This window comes from Ptychodera flava, chromosome 2 (genome assembly GCF_041260155.1).
Source record: "Ptychodera flava strain L36383 chromosome 2, AS_Pfla_20210202, whole genome shotgun sequence".
Taxonomy (NCBI): Eukaryota; Metazoa; Hemichordata; class Enteropneusta; family Ptychoderidae; genus Ptychodera; species Ptychodera flava.
This window is the reverse complement of record NC_091929.1, coordinates 47,982,550-48,000,945: the sequence shown is the minus strand read 5'-3', so window position 1 is coordinate 48,000,945 and position 18,396 is coordinate 47,982,550. Positions and strand designations below refer to the sequence as shown.

Below are 18,396 nucleotides of genomic sequence, written 5' to 3'. Positions count from 1 at the left end.
GATAACATACTGCAAACAATGGAGAATTTAATAAAGACATCGGCAGCGGCAAATACGACAGCGGCACTACCAACCGCAGCGTCGGACGCTCGATCCATAATAGAGACGAAACGTGAAAAACTACTCTGTGTCATCGCAAGTGGTCAAAGTAAGTTATTTTTTGGTAAGGAGATTCCAGTTAGAGAAGTGGAAACGTGGAAAGATGAATTCATAACACGAGCCTTTAAAGTCTATGAAGCGAAATACAGTTCTCTTATAAGTGATAATATCACTCAAAGTTTCATAGATCTAGGAGCAAGAGCAATAAGTCAGGTAGTTCCAATCGATGACCGAGATAACTATGCCACTGATCTTAAAAAGGATTTTATTCTTAACATTGATATAAAACGATTATCAGGACGGATAGCCTACACATGGGGCCCCTACTTGCTCTAGTTTTCACCGGTTTAATTACAGGTAAACATTTAAATTTTAAAAAATCGGGCTTAATATAATACCCGAAATAAATGGATTCAACTTCGCAAGCACCGACTCAGCAAACGGTTCCAACACCGACTCAGCAAACGGAAACGGCTCTGCCGACTCCGACGACTACCCTCTGGAACGAGCGCAATATAGAGAAAATTACATTACCGACGAAGCATCCAGGGAGAGTGGAAGCCGGCAAGAGATTAGCAGAATGGAACAGGCAAAACAAGGAGAAGAAACGAAAAGCAATGATTAATGATAGCGATGCGGTAGCGACAAACTGTATAAGCCTACCGCCTACGACGAAAGAACAGTGTGATAGCTGGTATAATAAATGTTATCTTGTTTTAGGAATTATAGGAGTTTCATTGACTGCATTAGGGCTATATTTTGGACGTGCTCGGCATAATTGTCCCCTCTGGAAAGATGAGCAAAATCAGAAAGCGACAAAAACAGAGCCCGTAGCGGAAAGTAAGTTTTCTCCCTCCAGAACGGAACCAAGTCCCGGCTCCTCTACATTGTATGAGATGGATTAACTCCGTAAGGAATTCCGTAATTATTTTATTTTTCTATTTTATATACTTGTCAGCAATCATGGATACTAAAACAGTTGTAAACACAATGTACGATGGTATTGTAATCGCTGGTCTTACGATGGGATATCTAATGATCTCCAGCAAATTTCTGAAAATTGATATGGGCGATCCAAGTCGACCAAATTTGACTCGGTGGATAAAATTAGGCGGTGCGACTGCTGCTGCGGTTGTGACAAAAGATCTCCTTGAACAGAAAAATATTATTCCTGCAGAACCTTATACTTTGTAATGTATATACAACGCGGAGATGATCATTTGGATTGTAAGCAAAACAGGCAAACCGGTTACTGTTAATTTTAACCCTAGCATTGACATGACACAGTTTACTAAAATAAGACTGCTAGAGTGTGGACTATATAATTCATGGCATAACATAACATCGACGAATAATGTACTAAAATACCAAGAAGGTGACCAACCGAAGAAGACTAAATCAATACGTCCAGGTAACTACAATATAGATATGTTAAACAAAGCAATCGGGTTGAAGCAAAAAATTAATTTTGAAAAACATCTGCCGACAAACCGCGTTTATCTAACTTTGGCTAAAGATGTTAAAGTATTTTTTAATGCTACAGGTAACTTCGCTAACCTCGTCGGTTTTTCAGATAAACCTGAGGACAACCCCGTGATAAAAAGTACTATGAGTCCAGGTCGAGCAGATTTCTTAACAGTCACTAAATACATAGTTCATTCAGATGTCATTGATGTTACTGGAAATTATGTTTCATTTGGCTCGGGTGAATACATACAGGGGAAAGTATCGGACTGTTTACAAATACTTATCGTCCAGGATATAAAAGAAATAAGTGAAAAAAACGGCTCAATTTCCATACCATTGAGAAAGGGTTCAGACCATATGAGTTCAATGCGTATTTGGATAACAGATCAGGATGGAAACATGGTCAATTTCAATAACTGGCCAATTAGCTTTTGTATTGAATTATTGTAGCTAACGCAGCATAAACCATCCCACAACCAATCCTCCAGCAATATAAATCATTTCATATTTCTTTTGCTCAGGACTGGGCTGATAATAATCTGAGAATTGAACTGCTTCGCCTTCGGAATGGCCTGACGTAGAGTTGGCCACCGCTTCTGCTTCTTCCAGGATTTCTGCATCTGTATCTCTTAATTCAGCTGCAGCATGCGCGTCCTTTGCTTGATTTTCTCTTTCCCAATCAGCCTGGAGTAATCTTTTTTCTGACCAGACGTTGCGATCATGTTCAAATTTTTCTAATGCCTTATCATGTCTAATTTTCTCTTCAATAAGAGCCTCACCATTCCCAGAAAGCTTTTGACCGATAATATTTCCTCCTGTGAATGCCGTTGCATTTAATACAGCACCGAGAACTGTCATTCCTATAGCTGAAGCCATGATTGTGTATTGTATATTACAAGGTATTATTTTAATTTTCACTGTATATAGGATAATTATGTCTGGCCCAAGTAACTTCGGTCTAGGTGCAATTCACGTACAAAATCTCGAGCTCGAAGATCTGAGTGATGTTAAAGTTAACAATAATACTAAGATAGCAGGTAATCATAATAAGGATTACGTCCTTCGATACAAGGACCGTGAAAAACTTTTTGTTTTATCGCCCGCAACAGCGCAGAAACACATACATGCTGTAGAATTTTCTGAACTGAAAGACGTCGATGAAATCACAATAGACGCTACAAAGGCTTCAAATGATCCTACTCCTTTTGCCCTGACATGGGATTCGGATAGTCAGAAATTCATGCCTTATAATGTACCACGTAACATCTTAGATATATTGGATAGTGAAATTGCAGGTGGAGTTGCTGAACTGCCAGGAACTCCAAATGTGATTTATTTTGATAGCAATGTTAACAAATATAAGTTGCTAGATTTTCATTGTTGGCTTACTCCTAAGCCATACATTACACTACTCGGTATAACCGATTCACCTCAAGATCAAACCTCTTTCAACAATAATGTCATCAGATAATACACTGCGAAGGTGGATAAACGAGGGGGAGAATTATTGCTCATACAATGCTAGCGGGGTTCCAGTTAGATTATTTTGGGACACCACTCTAAAGAAACTGGGTCTGAAGAGTGTGGGGGAGGGACAGTTGAATTAACTTTACAGACAACAAATCAACAGATGATTGATAATATGAAAATACTTCAACATGGTACAGTTCTCATTAGATGTGTAAAGTTAGCTACAGGAGACGAGTTTGATGATTTGGTTGGATATTACGCTATGAAAACAGACAACAGAACAACTTGTGATATTATTATAAGTATCGATAAAGATCGTAATGAAATGAATATTGAATGTTTTGTTGGTGGGAATAGAGTAGAGAACAACTCCGGAACCACATTTTTTACATAAAGATAAAAGTGTGAACACTTTGGATATCAGTGTTATTTATTTAAAACGGCTCATTTTATTTGAAGTAATGGTCTTCCAGCATATTTTAAGTTCAGAGGAAATTTCTAAAATTTTATCTATCGGGTGGACAAGTTGACGGATAGTTCAGAAAAAACTCTGCAGAAATTTTTCATGAAAACTGTAGAATTTCAGACCTGTGTTATGACATCACAGGTAAGTTAAAGGTCGCTGCGCATAAATTACATGTGCACTGTAGAGGATGGGTCCACTGAAAAATTTCTGGTCATCAAAATATAACAACAAATTTTTACCATTCTTGTTAAACCATTCAAAGCTTAATTTACAATGTAATATTTGTGGATAATGTTTGAAATCATTATAAAATTTTCTGAACTGTCTCGCACAAACATGTTTTATGTCACAGTTCTCTTCAACCCAATCAATAAAATTCTCCTTTTTCTTTTTCTTCTCGCTGAAATGGACGAAAGCTTTTTCTAATCACAGACCATACAAGTAGTTATCCTGTTGATCACGTGCTGTAAAACCATGGTAGAAATTCTTGAATCCAATCTTGAACTAATCTGAAGTGTGAGAAGGGCATGGCATTCTATGAAAATGTAACAAATTATTAGACATGTTGAGTTTCAACGAACTGAAGTTCATCTCCCAGTTCATCTGTGCTGTCAACAATCCGAAATTTACTTTTAAACTATTCATCCTAATCATAACATAAAAAGTTAAAATAGCGAGTTGTTCTGAAATCTGTTCATATTATTACTCAGCCGTGTTCAGTCATTTCGAAAGCTTCGATCGGCAGTTTGCTGTGCAACGGCGAATGTTGGATGGGAACGGACTATACTGGCGTTGGTGGCGCCTTACCAGATGTAAACTCAAATAACGCATTATTCAAGAAGTTCACGGCTTTTATTAAAATGAATAAATACATAGATACTATTTTAGCAGTCATTTTAATCTTGAAATAACATGGTGACGTGTTTTTTGGGAGGCTCCGTGATCGCCGTCAAAATCTTCGCTTTTCTGCCCGAAAACAAAGACAATACCAACAAAACGACTTCAATTAACCACGAAGAAGGCTAAAGAGTACAGAAGAATGCAGTCAGGAGGTAGGAAAACGAAAAACTCAGCAAAAACCGGTACGTCAATGAACGAACAGGCCACACCTGGTTCACCGAAACGCATAATTGATTTTGAAGGCTTCTGTGCTGCACCAGAAGATAAGCGTATAGTCGATGATGACTCTGAATTCCGTAAATTTGTGTCCTCGGCGGTCGACCGTCACAAAGATACAAAGCGACATGAAAGAAAATAACGAAATCATAGTCCAAACTTTAAAAAGACTTGAAGTCGTTGAATCAACGCAAAAGGACTTTGAGAAAGCACTCGAATAAACGGGAGACGAAGTTGCCGATTTGAAAAATGAAATTGAAGGCCTGAGAAAGCAGCTGGTAAACTAGAAAGTTGACGTTGAGAATGCACAACATGAGTTGAAAGATCTGAAAGAAGATAGTACTCGACATGAGAGACATTCAAGGAGTTTCAACGTGCACATTGGCGGAGTAGAAGAGAAACAAAAGAAGATACCATGACCATTACACGAGAAATCCTGTCTTTACATTTTGATCTTTCGATGAGTGAAATCGAGAACGCTCACAGAACTGGTTTTAAAGGAAATACAAGGCCAAGACAGATCATTGTAAGACTACACAATAGGCCGCAGAAGTTTGATATTCTCAGAAGAGCAAGAATCGTTTTGGAAGGGACAGAATTTTTGTAACCAATGACCTTCCTATGGAGAAGACTTAGAAAGAAGAAAACAACTGAAGCCCGTCATGGATGCTGCCAGAAAAGAGAAAAAGAAGATTTCCTTTAGAAATGGCAAGCTTTATATTGATGGGTGCCAGTACCGGCCCCGTCAAAACATCTCCTAGATTATTTAAGCCATGTAAGCGGTCTTTTCATTTTTCCCCTCCATGTTTATATCTTTATATTGTCTAAATCCCAAAACGTTTCTTGAAGTCTTTGTCCGCTAATGTTTTTGTGCCTCTCAAAGCATTTGAAAATTCAAAAATGTAAATGTGCTAATATATGACTGCTAAAATAGTATCTATGTATTTATTTATTTAATAAAAGCCGTGAACTTCTTGAATAATGCGTTATTTGAGTTTACATCTGGTAATGCGCCACCAACGCCAGTATTGAAATGCTAATTTTCAACTTGGAGTGGTTACATAATTTTGAAGTGAGTCTATTTTTGGCAGAAATACTTGGCAACAAAACTTTGAAGTGCGTTAAATTTTTAGTAGACAATACAAGCAAACCAAGTTTCATGGCGGAGCCTTTTTTATGTCAATTTTTGTGGTTTTTTTGACAAAATGAGTACGGCTCTGTCGTTAGCGTCTTTGTTGCGATGCCTTTTCGCTTTTTTGTTTTCCTTTTCTGTGTTTTTTTTTGTTTTTTTCCCTCTGTTTTCGTATTTTTTTCTCCTTTTCTCCCGCTCTTCCCGAGGGCTAGTGCTTTGTTTCGTCCGTTTTCCTGACCCTCATGTCTGTTAAGTTAGAGATCATTTCTATGGATGTCCGTGATTTAAAAGATTATAAGAAGCGTAAAGACCTCTTTCTTTGGCTGAAAAAAAAACGGTTTTCTATTTGTTGTTTACAAGAAACACATTCTGTGGATGATGATGTAATAGATGGCGTAATGAATGGGGTGCACCATGTTATTTCAGTTCAGCGTTGAGTACAAGTAGAGGAGTTGCTATCTTGTTTGCAAGAAATGTTGAGTTTAAAATGAACAAAATTAAATGTGACCCTGGGGGAGATATATTGTATTGGATATTACAATCATGGAGAAACGTTTCACGTTATCAAGTCTTTATGGCCCAAACAGCGACGAACCAGTTTTCTTTTCAACATTACATGCAGATATAGAAATGTTTGAAAATAATTTCATCATTGCAGTAGGTGACTGGAATGTTGTTAGAAATCATGAACTAGATACATTTGGCTATAGAACTTACGTAAATCCTGGTGCAAGAGGAGCAGTGGATTTGATGTGTTCAGATTTTAATTTAATAGATGTTTGGCGTGCACGGAATGAAAACAAGCGAAAATACACATGGCGAAGGAAAAATCCAAATTACTCTAATACAAAGTCGATTAGATTATTTCTTAACCTCTCCAGATTTCGCCTCAATGACAGAGAAATGTCAAATTTCCCCAGGGTATAGAACAGATCATGCACCTATACTGCTTAGTGTTTCTATTATCAATCATAGCAGAGGGAAAGGTTTCTGGAACCTGAACACCTCCCTTTTAAATGATCACAATTACATCAATTTAGTCAATGAAACTATTAGGGAAGTTCTCAACGATTACCGTGATCACAATTATTGTGTATTTTTCATCTTCCTGGGTCGATGAATCGACCAAGGAAGATTAAAAATACACAATACCTGACCAGGTGTTATGGGAAATGATACAGTTGAAAATTAGAGGTGCCTCCATATCATATGCCAGTAGGAAAAAACGAGAAAGAGAAGCAAGAGAAAGAGAATTAGAAAGAGAAATAGAAGATCTTGAGCGAGAGTTTACAGATTCCCCCACTGCACAAAATCTAGAAAAACTAGAATCAAAAAAGCTATCAGTCGAGAAATTAAGGCAAATTAAAGTAGAAGGAGCAATTTTGCGCTCAAAAGCACGGTGGTCAAAACCATCAAAATATTTTTATTCGCTTGAAGAAAAGACAGTATGTTAATAAATCATATATAAACTGATCGAAAAAGATAAAGTTGTAACAGAACAACAACAAATTTTAAAGACACAAAAATCATATTATGAAGCACTGTATACTAGTAAACGAGGTCGTGAGAACATAATCGACAGTGTGTTTCTGACAGAACATGAAGATATCCCTAAACTTAATGTAGAGCAGAGTCAAAATTAGAGGGTGCATTGGCAATTGAAGAATGTACAAAAGCATTGAAAGGTATGTCAAATAATAAAAGTCCAGGTTCAGACGGCTTTCTACCAGAGTTTTATAAAATGTTCTGGGTGACAATTGGAAATTCGTCACGAGGTCATTAAATCAAGTTCTCCATTCAGGTGAATTCTAAATAACACAAAAACAAGGTATAATTACATGTTTGCCAAACAAAAAAAAAAGACAGGCAACTTTTAAAGAACTGGCGACCAATAACTATATTAAACACAGATTATAAGATTGCATCAACAGTGTTAGCCAATAGAATGAAAGTGTGTTACCCGATATTATCCATGAAAATCAAAAGGGGTTTTGAAAGGGCGATTTATTGGGAGAAAACCAGACTCGTCTATGATGTTTTATGCACGGCCAAAGAAAAGAATTTGCCGGGTTTAATGTTGTTGATCGACTTCGAAAAGCTTTCGACTCAATAGAATGGGACTGAATGTTAAAAGTACTGAAATATTTAAAGTTGGGTGAAAGTTTCTGTAAATGGGTAGAAATGTGTTATAGAAATATAAACAGTTGTGTAATAAATAATGGGAACTTTCCACAATTTTTCGATCTTCATAGAGGAGTTCGACAGGGTGACCCATTGTCGCCTTACCTGTTCATTACAGCAGTCGAGCTTTTGGCAGCCTCAATAAGAAGGTCTCCCACGTTAAAGGTTTTTACATAAGTCAGAAAGAATTCCTGCTAGGTCAGTATGCTGATGATTCGTGTTTACTCTTAGATGGTTCACAAAGGTCATTGCAGGAGGCCCTTAACATATTCGAAAAGTTTTCTTTAATCTCTGGTCTCTGTCCAAACTTTGATAAACTAAAGCGATTTGGTTTGGTTCAAAAGCCTGCTGTGGGGAACAGCTGGAAACAAAACAAAATATTCAATGGTCTGACGAACCTCTCACTCTACTTGGAATCACCTTTGATGTAAAGCTTGAAATAATTGAAGAATTAAACTACTTGCCGGTTGTCAGTTTAGAATATCCGGTCTAGTGATTCAGTGGCTGAGATCATATTTGACAGACCGGGTTCAGCGTATTTCTGTTAATTCAACTATTTCAGAATGTGCTGTTTTAAGGTATGGTGTTCCCCAAGGTTCTGTACTGGGCCCATCCTTTTCACTTTGTACACTAGTCCTTTAGATGACATTATTTCCGCTCAGGGTTTAGATTACATGTTTTACGCAGACGATTCCCAGATTTATGTTGTTTGTAAGAGTCCTGAGGACGTTAGGTTAGATCTTGAACAGTGTGTAGCGAATATTCGTCAATGGATGACGTCAAATATGTTGTTTTTAAATGATAATAAGACCGAAGTCATACAATTTTCATCACGTTTTCGCAAGGATAGTACAAAACTTGAATCTTTGAGCGTCGGCTCATGTGATATCATTCCATCAACATCAGTTAGAAACCTAGGAGTGTTACTTGACTCTGACGGTTTTATGTCTAGTCATGTAAATAACTTATGTAAATCGGCCTTTTTTGCCTTGTATAAATTAGGTAAAATTCGTTCCTTGATTGATGCAAATACGACAGAGAAATTGGTCCATGCTTTTGTCACATCGAAATTAGACTATTGTAACGGTCTTCTTTATGGTATTCAAAATTATCACCTCGACAAAATTCTGTCTGTGCAAAATGCTGCAGCACGACTGGTTACTCGTACAAAAAAATTTGAACATGTTACACCTGTATTATTTAGACTTCATTGGTTGCCAGTAAGGGAAAGGATTAAGTTCAATATTAACCTCCTTACTTTCAAATACTCATTGGCAACTGTCCAGATTACCTTACGTCATTGATAGATATCCAAGTACCTCATCGCAATCTTCGCTCGTCGAATAAAGTTCTTTTAACTAGGCATGATACAAGGTACACTACTACAAATTATGGTCTTAGGGCTTTTCAGTGGCTGCCCCGATTTTATGGAATGATCTGTCTTTAGATGTTTCTGTCCTAGAGTTTTCAATTGACACATTTAAACGATACTTGAAAACTTGTCTTTTTAGAGATTGTTATAGTATGTTTTGTGATCTGTGATTTTAATTACCTCCTTTTATTGTATAATGTACAGAGCACTGAGACGAAGTGGAGTGCGCTTTTAAGAAATAAATAATAATAAATAATTGTCAGTTCAATTGAACGCTTGATAAGTATATGGGCGACAAGGTCTCTGACTCTGTGTGGGAAATATGTGTGATTAAAACATTGGCAATACCGAAGCTTATACATATTATGTCAGTCTTACCAATTATGTCCACAACTCTAGTGAAAAAAGTGAATGACGTTCTCTTTAACTTTATATGGAGTAACAGACAGCCAAAAAAAACGGACTAAGATTATGCTGTGATGTACAAAATGGCGGTCTGAACATGTTAGACTTGTCAACATTAGCTAGTTCTTCACATATTACTTGGATTCATAGATTAATTTGTGATAAAGAAAGTCAATGGAAGGAATGGTTTAAGGCTGTTAGTGGATTTAGTGGTCAGTGTCTCCACTATTTTACTCCACCAATTGCAAGGAATGTAGCATCAATATATTTTAGTCAAAATAAGTTCTGGAAAGATACTTTGATGACATGGTCTGACCAACTGAAACAATTGAATCAAGATGACGAGGATAGCGATCCAGTCACACAGTGCTTTTGGTCCAATCCAAACATTCAAATCAATAATTAATCAGTGCATTATGTTAAGTGGCATAGACATGGTATCTGCAATTTGGAAGATTTACTAGATGAAAATCGCTGTGTCATGACATTTAATCAATTTAGTCATAAATACAATATACCACAATCAGAAAGGTTGAAGTTCATAAGTATTATTGATGCTATTCCTAAGCAATTGAAATAAAAAATAAAAAATAAAACACAATCGATTAATAAACCAGCGTTTTTCAGAAAAAATATGTAGGAAAGTATATTTAAGTCTTTTCAAAGTACGGTAATGAATGAAGTTAAAACACAAGTCAGTACGACCAAGTGGATAGAAAGATTTCATGTCCGTGACCTAAAAAATTCTTTCCATTGACCTTCAAAATTACAGACGATACTGCCCTGCAAAGCTTTCAGTTCAAGACTCTTACACGTACAATAGCTACCAATACATTTTTAAAAATAACAAATGTAATCACAAATGACAAATGTACTTTTTGTAATAAATAGGTGGAAGACATAGTCCATCTTTTTTTTGAGTGCAAATATATTCTTCAATTTTGGAGTGATATAGAATCGCTTTTGCTGAAAAATTGTAATGTTTCGATAACACTGATTCCAGAGAATGTTATCTTGGGAATTATAACGAAATATGATACATTCACTGTTAATGTTTTAGTAATTTTAGGTAAGAAATACATATATGATTGCAGAAGATTGCACAGAATACCAAAGAGTCAACAATTTACAATATGGGTACAAGAAAGATAGCTTCGATCGGCAGTGAGCTGTGCAACGGCGAATGTTGGATGGAAAATGGACTATTCTGACGTTGGTGGCGCTTTTTACCAGATTACCAGATGTAAACTCAATTACCAGATGTAAACTCAAATAACGGCATTATTCAAGAAGTTCACGGCTTTTATTTCATAAATAAATACATAGATACTATTTTAGCGGTCATTCTAATTACTAGCGAAAATGATACCAAACCACCTACTTTTTTTTTCATGCCCGAACCCGCGTACCCGCAGCACGCAAAATAGTGCACCCGTATCGCGTCGCCCCTAGCTGTGATATGGTAGCGGCACTTGTGGCGTGTATCGAATGCGCTCGGGTTATTGGGGTCATCGCCACAGTCGCCCCAACCCCCTAAACATAGCGACAGCAGTAAATCATCAATTTTACTGGGGGAACGTTTTTGTGTTTCGTCCCCTAACACATTTATAGTGGGGCTTGGGTGGGGGCGGGGTGGGGAATTTGCCGGCTCTGGCTGTGCCGTGTTGTCATAATATATGAGCTTGTTCTACTTTTCACATCAGACCGTGGGGCAAACATGTCATTCCACATGTCATTCCACGTTCCATATCGGGTATTAGAGTTGCCACTGTCAACTTCGTTGAGACCCTTGTTTTGGTCTCCAGGGAGGGGGGGGGGGTTTCTTGTTTTTGTTCTGCTTTTTGTTTTTCAAAAAAAACGAGTCCACAATGTCAGGTATATTTATGCTGTCAGAATTTTCAGCAACAACTCTGTAGTGTTCAAGTATGATTCAGCCTTATACTTTATGTGATTGTTATATGTATGACGTGATGCTACATACGGGTCATTAGAATAAAGTGTGATATCGAGGCTGAGGTTTTACCACGAGGCCATAAGACATGCCGTACTTACTGTCTGAGTAGTTAGTTATTTCTCTTATCTACCAACCCACTATTCTATATTGGCGACGAGGATGGGATGACATGGAAAGTCTACCATCAATACCAGGTTTCCCTGTTCATTCAGACCCAACGACCACAGGCACCAGATGGAAGAAATATCTGAGTCGGGTGGAAAACGCGTTCATCGCATTCAATATTACTGTAGCTGCAGTACAGTAGCTCGAGGTTTTGCCTGGGTATTTGGGTCGGACGGCAAAATATCATGCACGTACATATTTACACATTATAACATTTCTCTGTAATTTTGTTAATAAAAATTATCATATTACATCAATCGTCTTCATTTCGGACTTCGGCCGGTCAGTAGTTATGAGAACTGAAAGAACCAGCGTACACGTACAACGTAAATGTGTGCATTGTTATGCTAATAGATAGGAACGTGGATGTGCGAGACTGTGACGTCATCCCTTTCAAACATGGCGTCCCATTCAGTGAGTAACCCGCGATCGGCACACAAAAACCTGCCGAACGGCAGTACTTTGGATAAAGAGCGAGACATCCTTGAGCGGGTAGGTGCAAAATAGTATTAGAAGGTAAACCGGTAAGGAGAAGAACGCCGGATTCGCCGAATAACTTTGCAAGGCGCGCCGAACGGCCAGACGTTCGGCACCTGCACTCTCTCTGGACGGTTGGACTGTAGCTCTGGTTTTGCCGTCCGACCCAAATACCCAGGCAAAACTCGAGCTACTGTACTGCAGCTATATTACTGATGACAAGCGACAAAGTGCATTGCTACTGCACTGGGCAGGTGAGGAAGTTTCCGAAATCTTTGATACGTTACCAGAAACTGGAACTGATTTCGAAACAGCAAAATCAAAGCTCACATCATATTTTTCGCTGAAAAAGAACATAGAATTGTCTTCAGAGACACGATGCAAAACAGTGGCGAATCGATCGATGCGTATCATACTCGTCTGCAACGTCTTGCAAACACATGTGACTTCACAAATAAGGACCAAGAGGTCAAGTCGCAAATAATACGAGGGTGTACTTCAGCTCGCCTAAGACGTCGTGCCCTAAGGGAGGAGACGACCCTTGAAAATTTACTTAGTATAGCTCGTTCATTTGAAGTGTCAGAAGTTCAAGCTAGTGGGATGGAAGAGAAATCAACAAAAATACTGTAACAGACACAGCCACGGTAAACGCAGTGAGAAAACAGCGCCATCAACGGTGGAAACCGAATAAACAAAAGCCAGTGCCAACGCCACCAATGAAGTCGTCAACTTGCTATAACTGGAGGCAGCTATCCACATGAATCGGTCTGCCCGGCAAAAGGCAAGTCATGCAGGAAATTTAGCAAACTAAACCATTTTTCCAGATGCTGCCGTTCAAAGGGTAAAACAAAGAAGTCAGACAAAGGGGAAAATGTTAAACACACAAGTGGAGAGTTCAGAAGATGATACTGCTTTACTGTACAACAGACAAATGGCAATAGACCTAGAGTAATCAAACACATAGGAGAAACAGAAGTAGCTTCTCTGATTGATACAGGGTCTACCGTAAACATTATGAGTATGGATACATACAATACCCTGAACAATAAGCCCAAGTTACAGAGAGACAACAGCAGCAATGTCTATGCCTACTGCAGCAGCAAACCATTGAACATAAATGGTTCTTTCCAAGCTAAAATAAAGTACAAACTTCATGACACTGAGGCTAAGTTTCTCGTTACTGACAAGCCAGCAGATACGCTACTAGATTACGATACAGCATCAAAACTAGGCTTGGTTTACATTGCAAACCAAATATCACCGGGCACTTCACGCTGTGATCGAATTGTAGCTGAGTACGAAGATAGGTTTCGTGGCATTGGTAAGCTGAAAGATATACAATGCAAACTACATGAAGACAAAACTGTGCAACCTGTAGTACAACCACACCAGAGAGTCCCATTCCATGTTCGTAAAAAGACTGAACAAGAATAGGAAAAAATACTGAAACTGGACATCATTGAGCGTGTTGGGGACAAACCAACCCCATAACGTGGTTGAGAAACCAAACAACCAGAAGAGATCAGAATATGCGTCGATATGCGCGCACCGAATAAGGCCATACAGAGGGAACGTCACATCACACCTACCTTAGATGATGTAATTGCTGACCTGAATGGGGCTACTGTATTTTCCAAGCTTGATTTGAACACAGGCTATCACCAGATTGAGTTAGCACCAGAGTCTCGTCACTTGACTGTATTTTCAACACACAAAGGACTTTACAGATACAAGAGATTGAATTTGGGGTATGCTCAGCAGCGGAGAAATTCCAGAATATTATAAGCTCGACACTTCAGGGCCTGAATGGTGTGCTCAACATAAGTGATGACATCCTGGTCTATGGTCAAGGTCAAGAAACCATGATACCAACCTTGAAGCATGTATGAAGCAAATACGTGAGAGAAACCTAACACTGAATCGGCAGAAATGTAAGTTCCGCAAGAGCACTGTAGTGTTCTATGGCCATGTATTCGGAGGTGGAGGAGTGTCTCCAGATCCAAAGAAGGCTGAAGCACTGAAAGAAGCATCAGAACCAGCATCAGAACCAGCAGAAGTAAAGAGCCTACTTGGCATGGCCAACTACTGTGGGAGATTCATTCCGAATTTGGCAACTATATCAGAGCCATTGCGTGAACTGACAAAGAAAGATACGCCTTGGCAATGGGGCAAACACCAACGACAAGCACTCAAACAGATCAAAGAAGAGATCACAAGCAACTGTGAGATGGCATATTTTGATCCACAGAATGCACAGAGCTACTGGTAGATGCCAGTCCTGTCGGACTTGGTGTAATCCTGACTCAACGGGATGGTAAGGGTGATGTTTTGGTAATCGCACTTGCTAGCCGATCACTGACAGAAGTAGAACAGCCCTACTCACAAATAGAATGTGAAGCTCTTGCAATAACATGGGGAATTCTTCATTTCCACCTATAACTGTATGGGCATAGCTTCAATGTTATATCAGATCACATGCCGCTGGTACTATTTAATACCCCAACTGCAAAGGCACCAGCCAGAATAGAGCGTTGGATTCTCAAGTTGCAACAGTACAACTTCAAGGTGATATACCACCCTGGTAAATTCAATCCCGCAGATTACATGTCTCGCCATCCGCTATCATATACCAGACCCATTTCTCTTATCTACCAACCCACTATTCTACCGTATATACTCAATAAGTGTTTTCAATGGTTACTTCTGAAATCAGTCTGTTATCTTTAAATGTTAGAGGCATGGGCCAACTTAAAAAGGTTATTCATTAGACTAGTCAGCAGGAGGCAACAATCACAATGTTACAGGAAACTCACAGCACTCAATTAATTTTGGTTGCCAAGAGGTATATCTACATAGTTAGCTATATGTTACTCCAAGGAATTGTACTTCACAAACTTTACAGACTTTGTGCAAAACATACGAAAATTGAATTGTATATTGCAAACAGAAAAATAAAATTGGCGTACACATAAAGAACTCGGAAAATACCTGCAAATAGTTGGCCAGCAGAAAGATTTATTTAGGACAGAGGTAACATGTTAACAGCTTCATGTAATTCCACCTTTCTGACAGTAATGTATTTTTTCCTTCTTGAAACGACTCTAATAAAAACATTATAAATACAAAAAAGTTGCCAATACTGTATATTTTGCATACCTGGATATTTAGATTCAGGAGGGAAAGGCGACTCTGCAGAACCTTTGAGGTGTTTACTTGGCGCTGAATCTCTCAATTGTAAAATAAACAATAATAAAGTAAAATGTAACTCATATACATATAGATTAGAATTTTCAACACCATCTTGATTTTGCCATCAGGGACTTATGAATATATTTTAAATGACACTGTGCTTCTATATTCATTTTGTGTAGCTATGACATGTACCTGTATTAGGCAAGTCAGTACAGTCTGAAAGGAGCCTATGAAATTTGCATAAAAGTTCGTGTTAGAGAGCCTCGTTTTCGTTACGCTGACCGCCACTGCAGTGAGGGATAAAATACGGCGAAAGGGTGGTCTTTAAATATCGACGTGCAGCAAAACGTACAATAGCTAGAACTATAATTTTTGCTTTCAGTTGTAGCATACATACTAATGATCTGTTTTCCTTGGGTAAACTCACAAAAGTTGGGAAGATTTTATTTAAATCGCTACAAAGTGGGTGACGAGGTCGACCCGCCAAATGCGGAAGTAACTTCACCTTTTTCGTAAAACAGCTCGATAATGACCTTAGAGGTCTTAAGCCAAGCCGAAAATTTCAGAAAATATTCATTTAACTATTATCAACATTTGGTGAAATTTTCATGACCGTGCGACCATGGACATGTATTTGCGGCAGTGTTGAATGTTGGCATGCAGTTACCATATCGCTGTATACGTAGATCTCGAGGGTCTATGAGTATACGAACACCCGTTACGCTACGTACACTCCACGCTGTTTACCGCGACCAAACCACTTGTAGTTCACACGGCGCGGGTGTTACACGATTAATCTTCATTTTTTTCAAAGTTTATTCCTATAATCTCGGGTCACTGATGTTATATATAAATAAAGTATTTAATTAATGTCACATTATGACCATCAATACTTAAAAAAATTTTTTGCTAGTTACATGAGTTATAAAATGTGCCAGTCTAGTTCGAGCACGCGCGGTAATGCTAGCAGGGGTGGCCGTAGTCTGGCTGAGACCCTGCGATTCGCGTTCTCCCCTGTTGGAACACGCGCGCCCTTCAGAGACGCGACGCGAATCCCAGGGTCTGGACGTTCTTGCAAGCGACCGGTCGGATTTCTGCCTGATCCGGGTACTTTATAGAACTTCACACATCCGTTAATCAAAACAAAAATGACAAGTAGCACAGCCAAATAAATTGAAAAATGAAAAATAAAAACATACCACGTATATAGGTCTACCGGCTACTTGTATATATTCTCTCCGCCCAGTTAGATAGGTTTTTCTTTCGACGTCACTACCCTTATGAATATTCATACCCTTGCAAAAACGGACAGTCGCTGTGTCTGGCAGCGCGTGCTCACAGCTGCATAGCGTTGCCTTCGAATGCAGGCCCATCGTGGGCGCGCACAAAACAAGGCACAGCGACTGTGGAGAGTCTAGGGTGGCCGCAACGCGCAGCTGTTTACCGGCTATCATTCTAGCCGCATCTATATTCACGTACTCGTGTGCGGGATACAGAGTAGCCGTATTTATCCACGGAGATTTTTGCAGTCGATGTTAGTTCCTTCAGTTTTTGTATGCTTGCTAGCTACTAGAATGCGAAAACGGAAAAAATCGCTCATAAACGAAACAGCACTGCTAGTCAGTACGACGGGTGTCTACCACTATACTACGTGTACGGCCGCAGACAGTGATAACGTAGCCCTTCTGTCACCATAGTGTTTTTTTTTTTCCATTTGCACTGTCCACGACTTTACCGAGAAGCCAGCCAGGCAGATTGTGTTGGCCAGTGAGGTAACACAAGCTTGCAGTCTTGCTTCCTCGTCACAATCATTGAAAACATACACAGAACCGAAAAAATCTGCCAAGTTAGCCGGTGAGGACCGAGAAAGAGCTGAAAGAGTTTACGTGTACACTCACGCTGCGCTGTAGGTCGCCATGTTAGATTTAACACATGAACGTCGCTGCATAGTCAACTTCAACGAGACTTATTTCAAAACGGAAGCTTAAGCCACTGAGATTTTTTCAGATCGTATGGACCTACTCAAGATACGTCCCCTCCCTACTTCTCATGGAAATTTGACTTTGGATATGCTTTTGCGGCAGTGTTTAGTGAACGGCATTTTCGGTCGCTCGAAAACCATGAAAATAAGGCTAACGCAAAACGAATCGATAAAACCCCATAAAAAATCAACGGCGAACACTAACTAAGAGTACAATTCAGCCGCTAACTGGAAACAGGACGGATGCTAAACGAAGGCTGAGATATCTGCGGATAAAATTCTGGCGAAAAATGCCATAACCGTCACTCACTGGCTAGAGGGCGCTGTTCGAATTTGAACTAAATCCCTAATTATGCATGCAAATGAAGTACCCTCCTTTCAGACTGAGTATTTTAAACAGAACTCAGATTATTCTAGACTGAAGATACGACGTTAGCTCTTAATGTACACCAGGGCACAGTTATCATAATTCAGAAATACAAACATCGAGACATCCTTTGAAACTGGCACATCTGATTGGAACGTTGTGTATACATGATTTCTAAATAAATTAGTGAAAATGTCAAAATATCATAATATTCCCTTACAAATAATGTTGCATTTTAAATTCTGGTCTATTGAACAATTCGCTTCCAAAATACTAGACAAAGCTAAAATTGCAGCGAATTTTGACATTGATTATCCATTAGGAAAATCATTTATGCTTTGGAATCAAGGACCGTGCAACACTGTGTACCTTCATAAATAAAAGGAGAATTCTCTATTAGGCTTAGCCACGTTTACGTAAATAGAAATCACGACAAGACAATATGAAATGTGACACATGTGGAGTTTTAATTCTTAGTAAAGCTTGGTGGCGCTACAAGAATGGGATAATTTTGACAGGTGACGTACTTTATTAACATCCATATAATAGCAT

At 38.8% G+C, this 18,396-nt stretch overlaps 2 protein-coding genes across 2 annotated transcripts; both read left to right on the top strand.

Annotated features, from left to right (window-relative positions):
• The first annotated feature begins 12,226 nt into the window (after positions 1 to 12,226).
• LOC139150680 (uncharacterized) lies at positions 12,227 to 13,738 on the top strand. The gene is made up of 2 exons (XM_070723110.1): positions 12,227 to 12,319; positions 13,232 to 13,738. Exons 1-2 carry the CDS (start codon positions 12,227 to 12,229, stop codon positions 13,736 to 13,738), a joined length of 600 nt encoding a protein of 199 aa, XP_070579211.1.
• A 451-nt stretch (positions 13,739 to 14,189) lies between these two features.
• On the top strand, positions 14,190 to 14,573 carry LOC139150669 (uncharacterized). Its single transcript, XM_070723102.1, has one exon. The coding sequence runs from the start codon at positions 14,190 to 14,192 to the stop codon at positions 14,571 to 14,573; it is 384 nt and encodes a 127-aa protein (XP_070579203.1).
• Positions 14,574 to 18,396: the final 3,823 nt, after the last annotated feature.

Coding starts and splice junctions, on each gene's coding strand:
- LOC139150680 (XM_070723110.1), top strand. CDS start 12,227: ATGGCGTCCCATTCAGTGAGTAACCCGCGATCGGCACACAAAAACCTG. Junction 12,320..13,231: donor AGCGAGACATCCTTGAGCGG/GTAGGTGCAAAA, acceptor ACTGTACAACAG/ACAAATGGCAATAGACCTAG.
- LOC139150669 (XM_070723102.1), top strand. CDS start 14,190: ATGAAGCAAATACGTGAGAGAAACCTAACACTGAATCGGCAGAAATGT.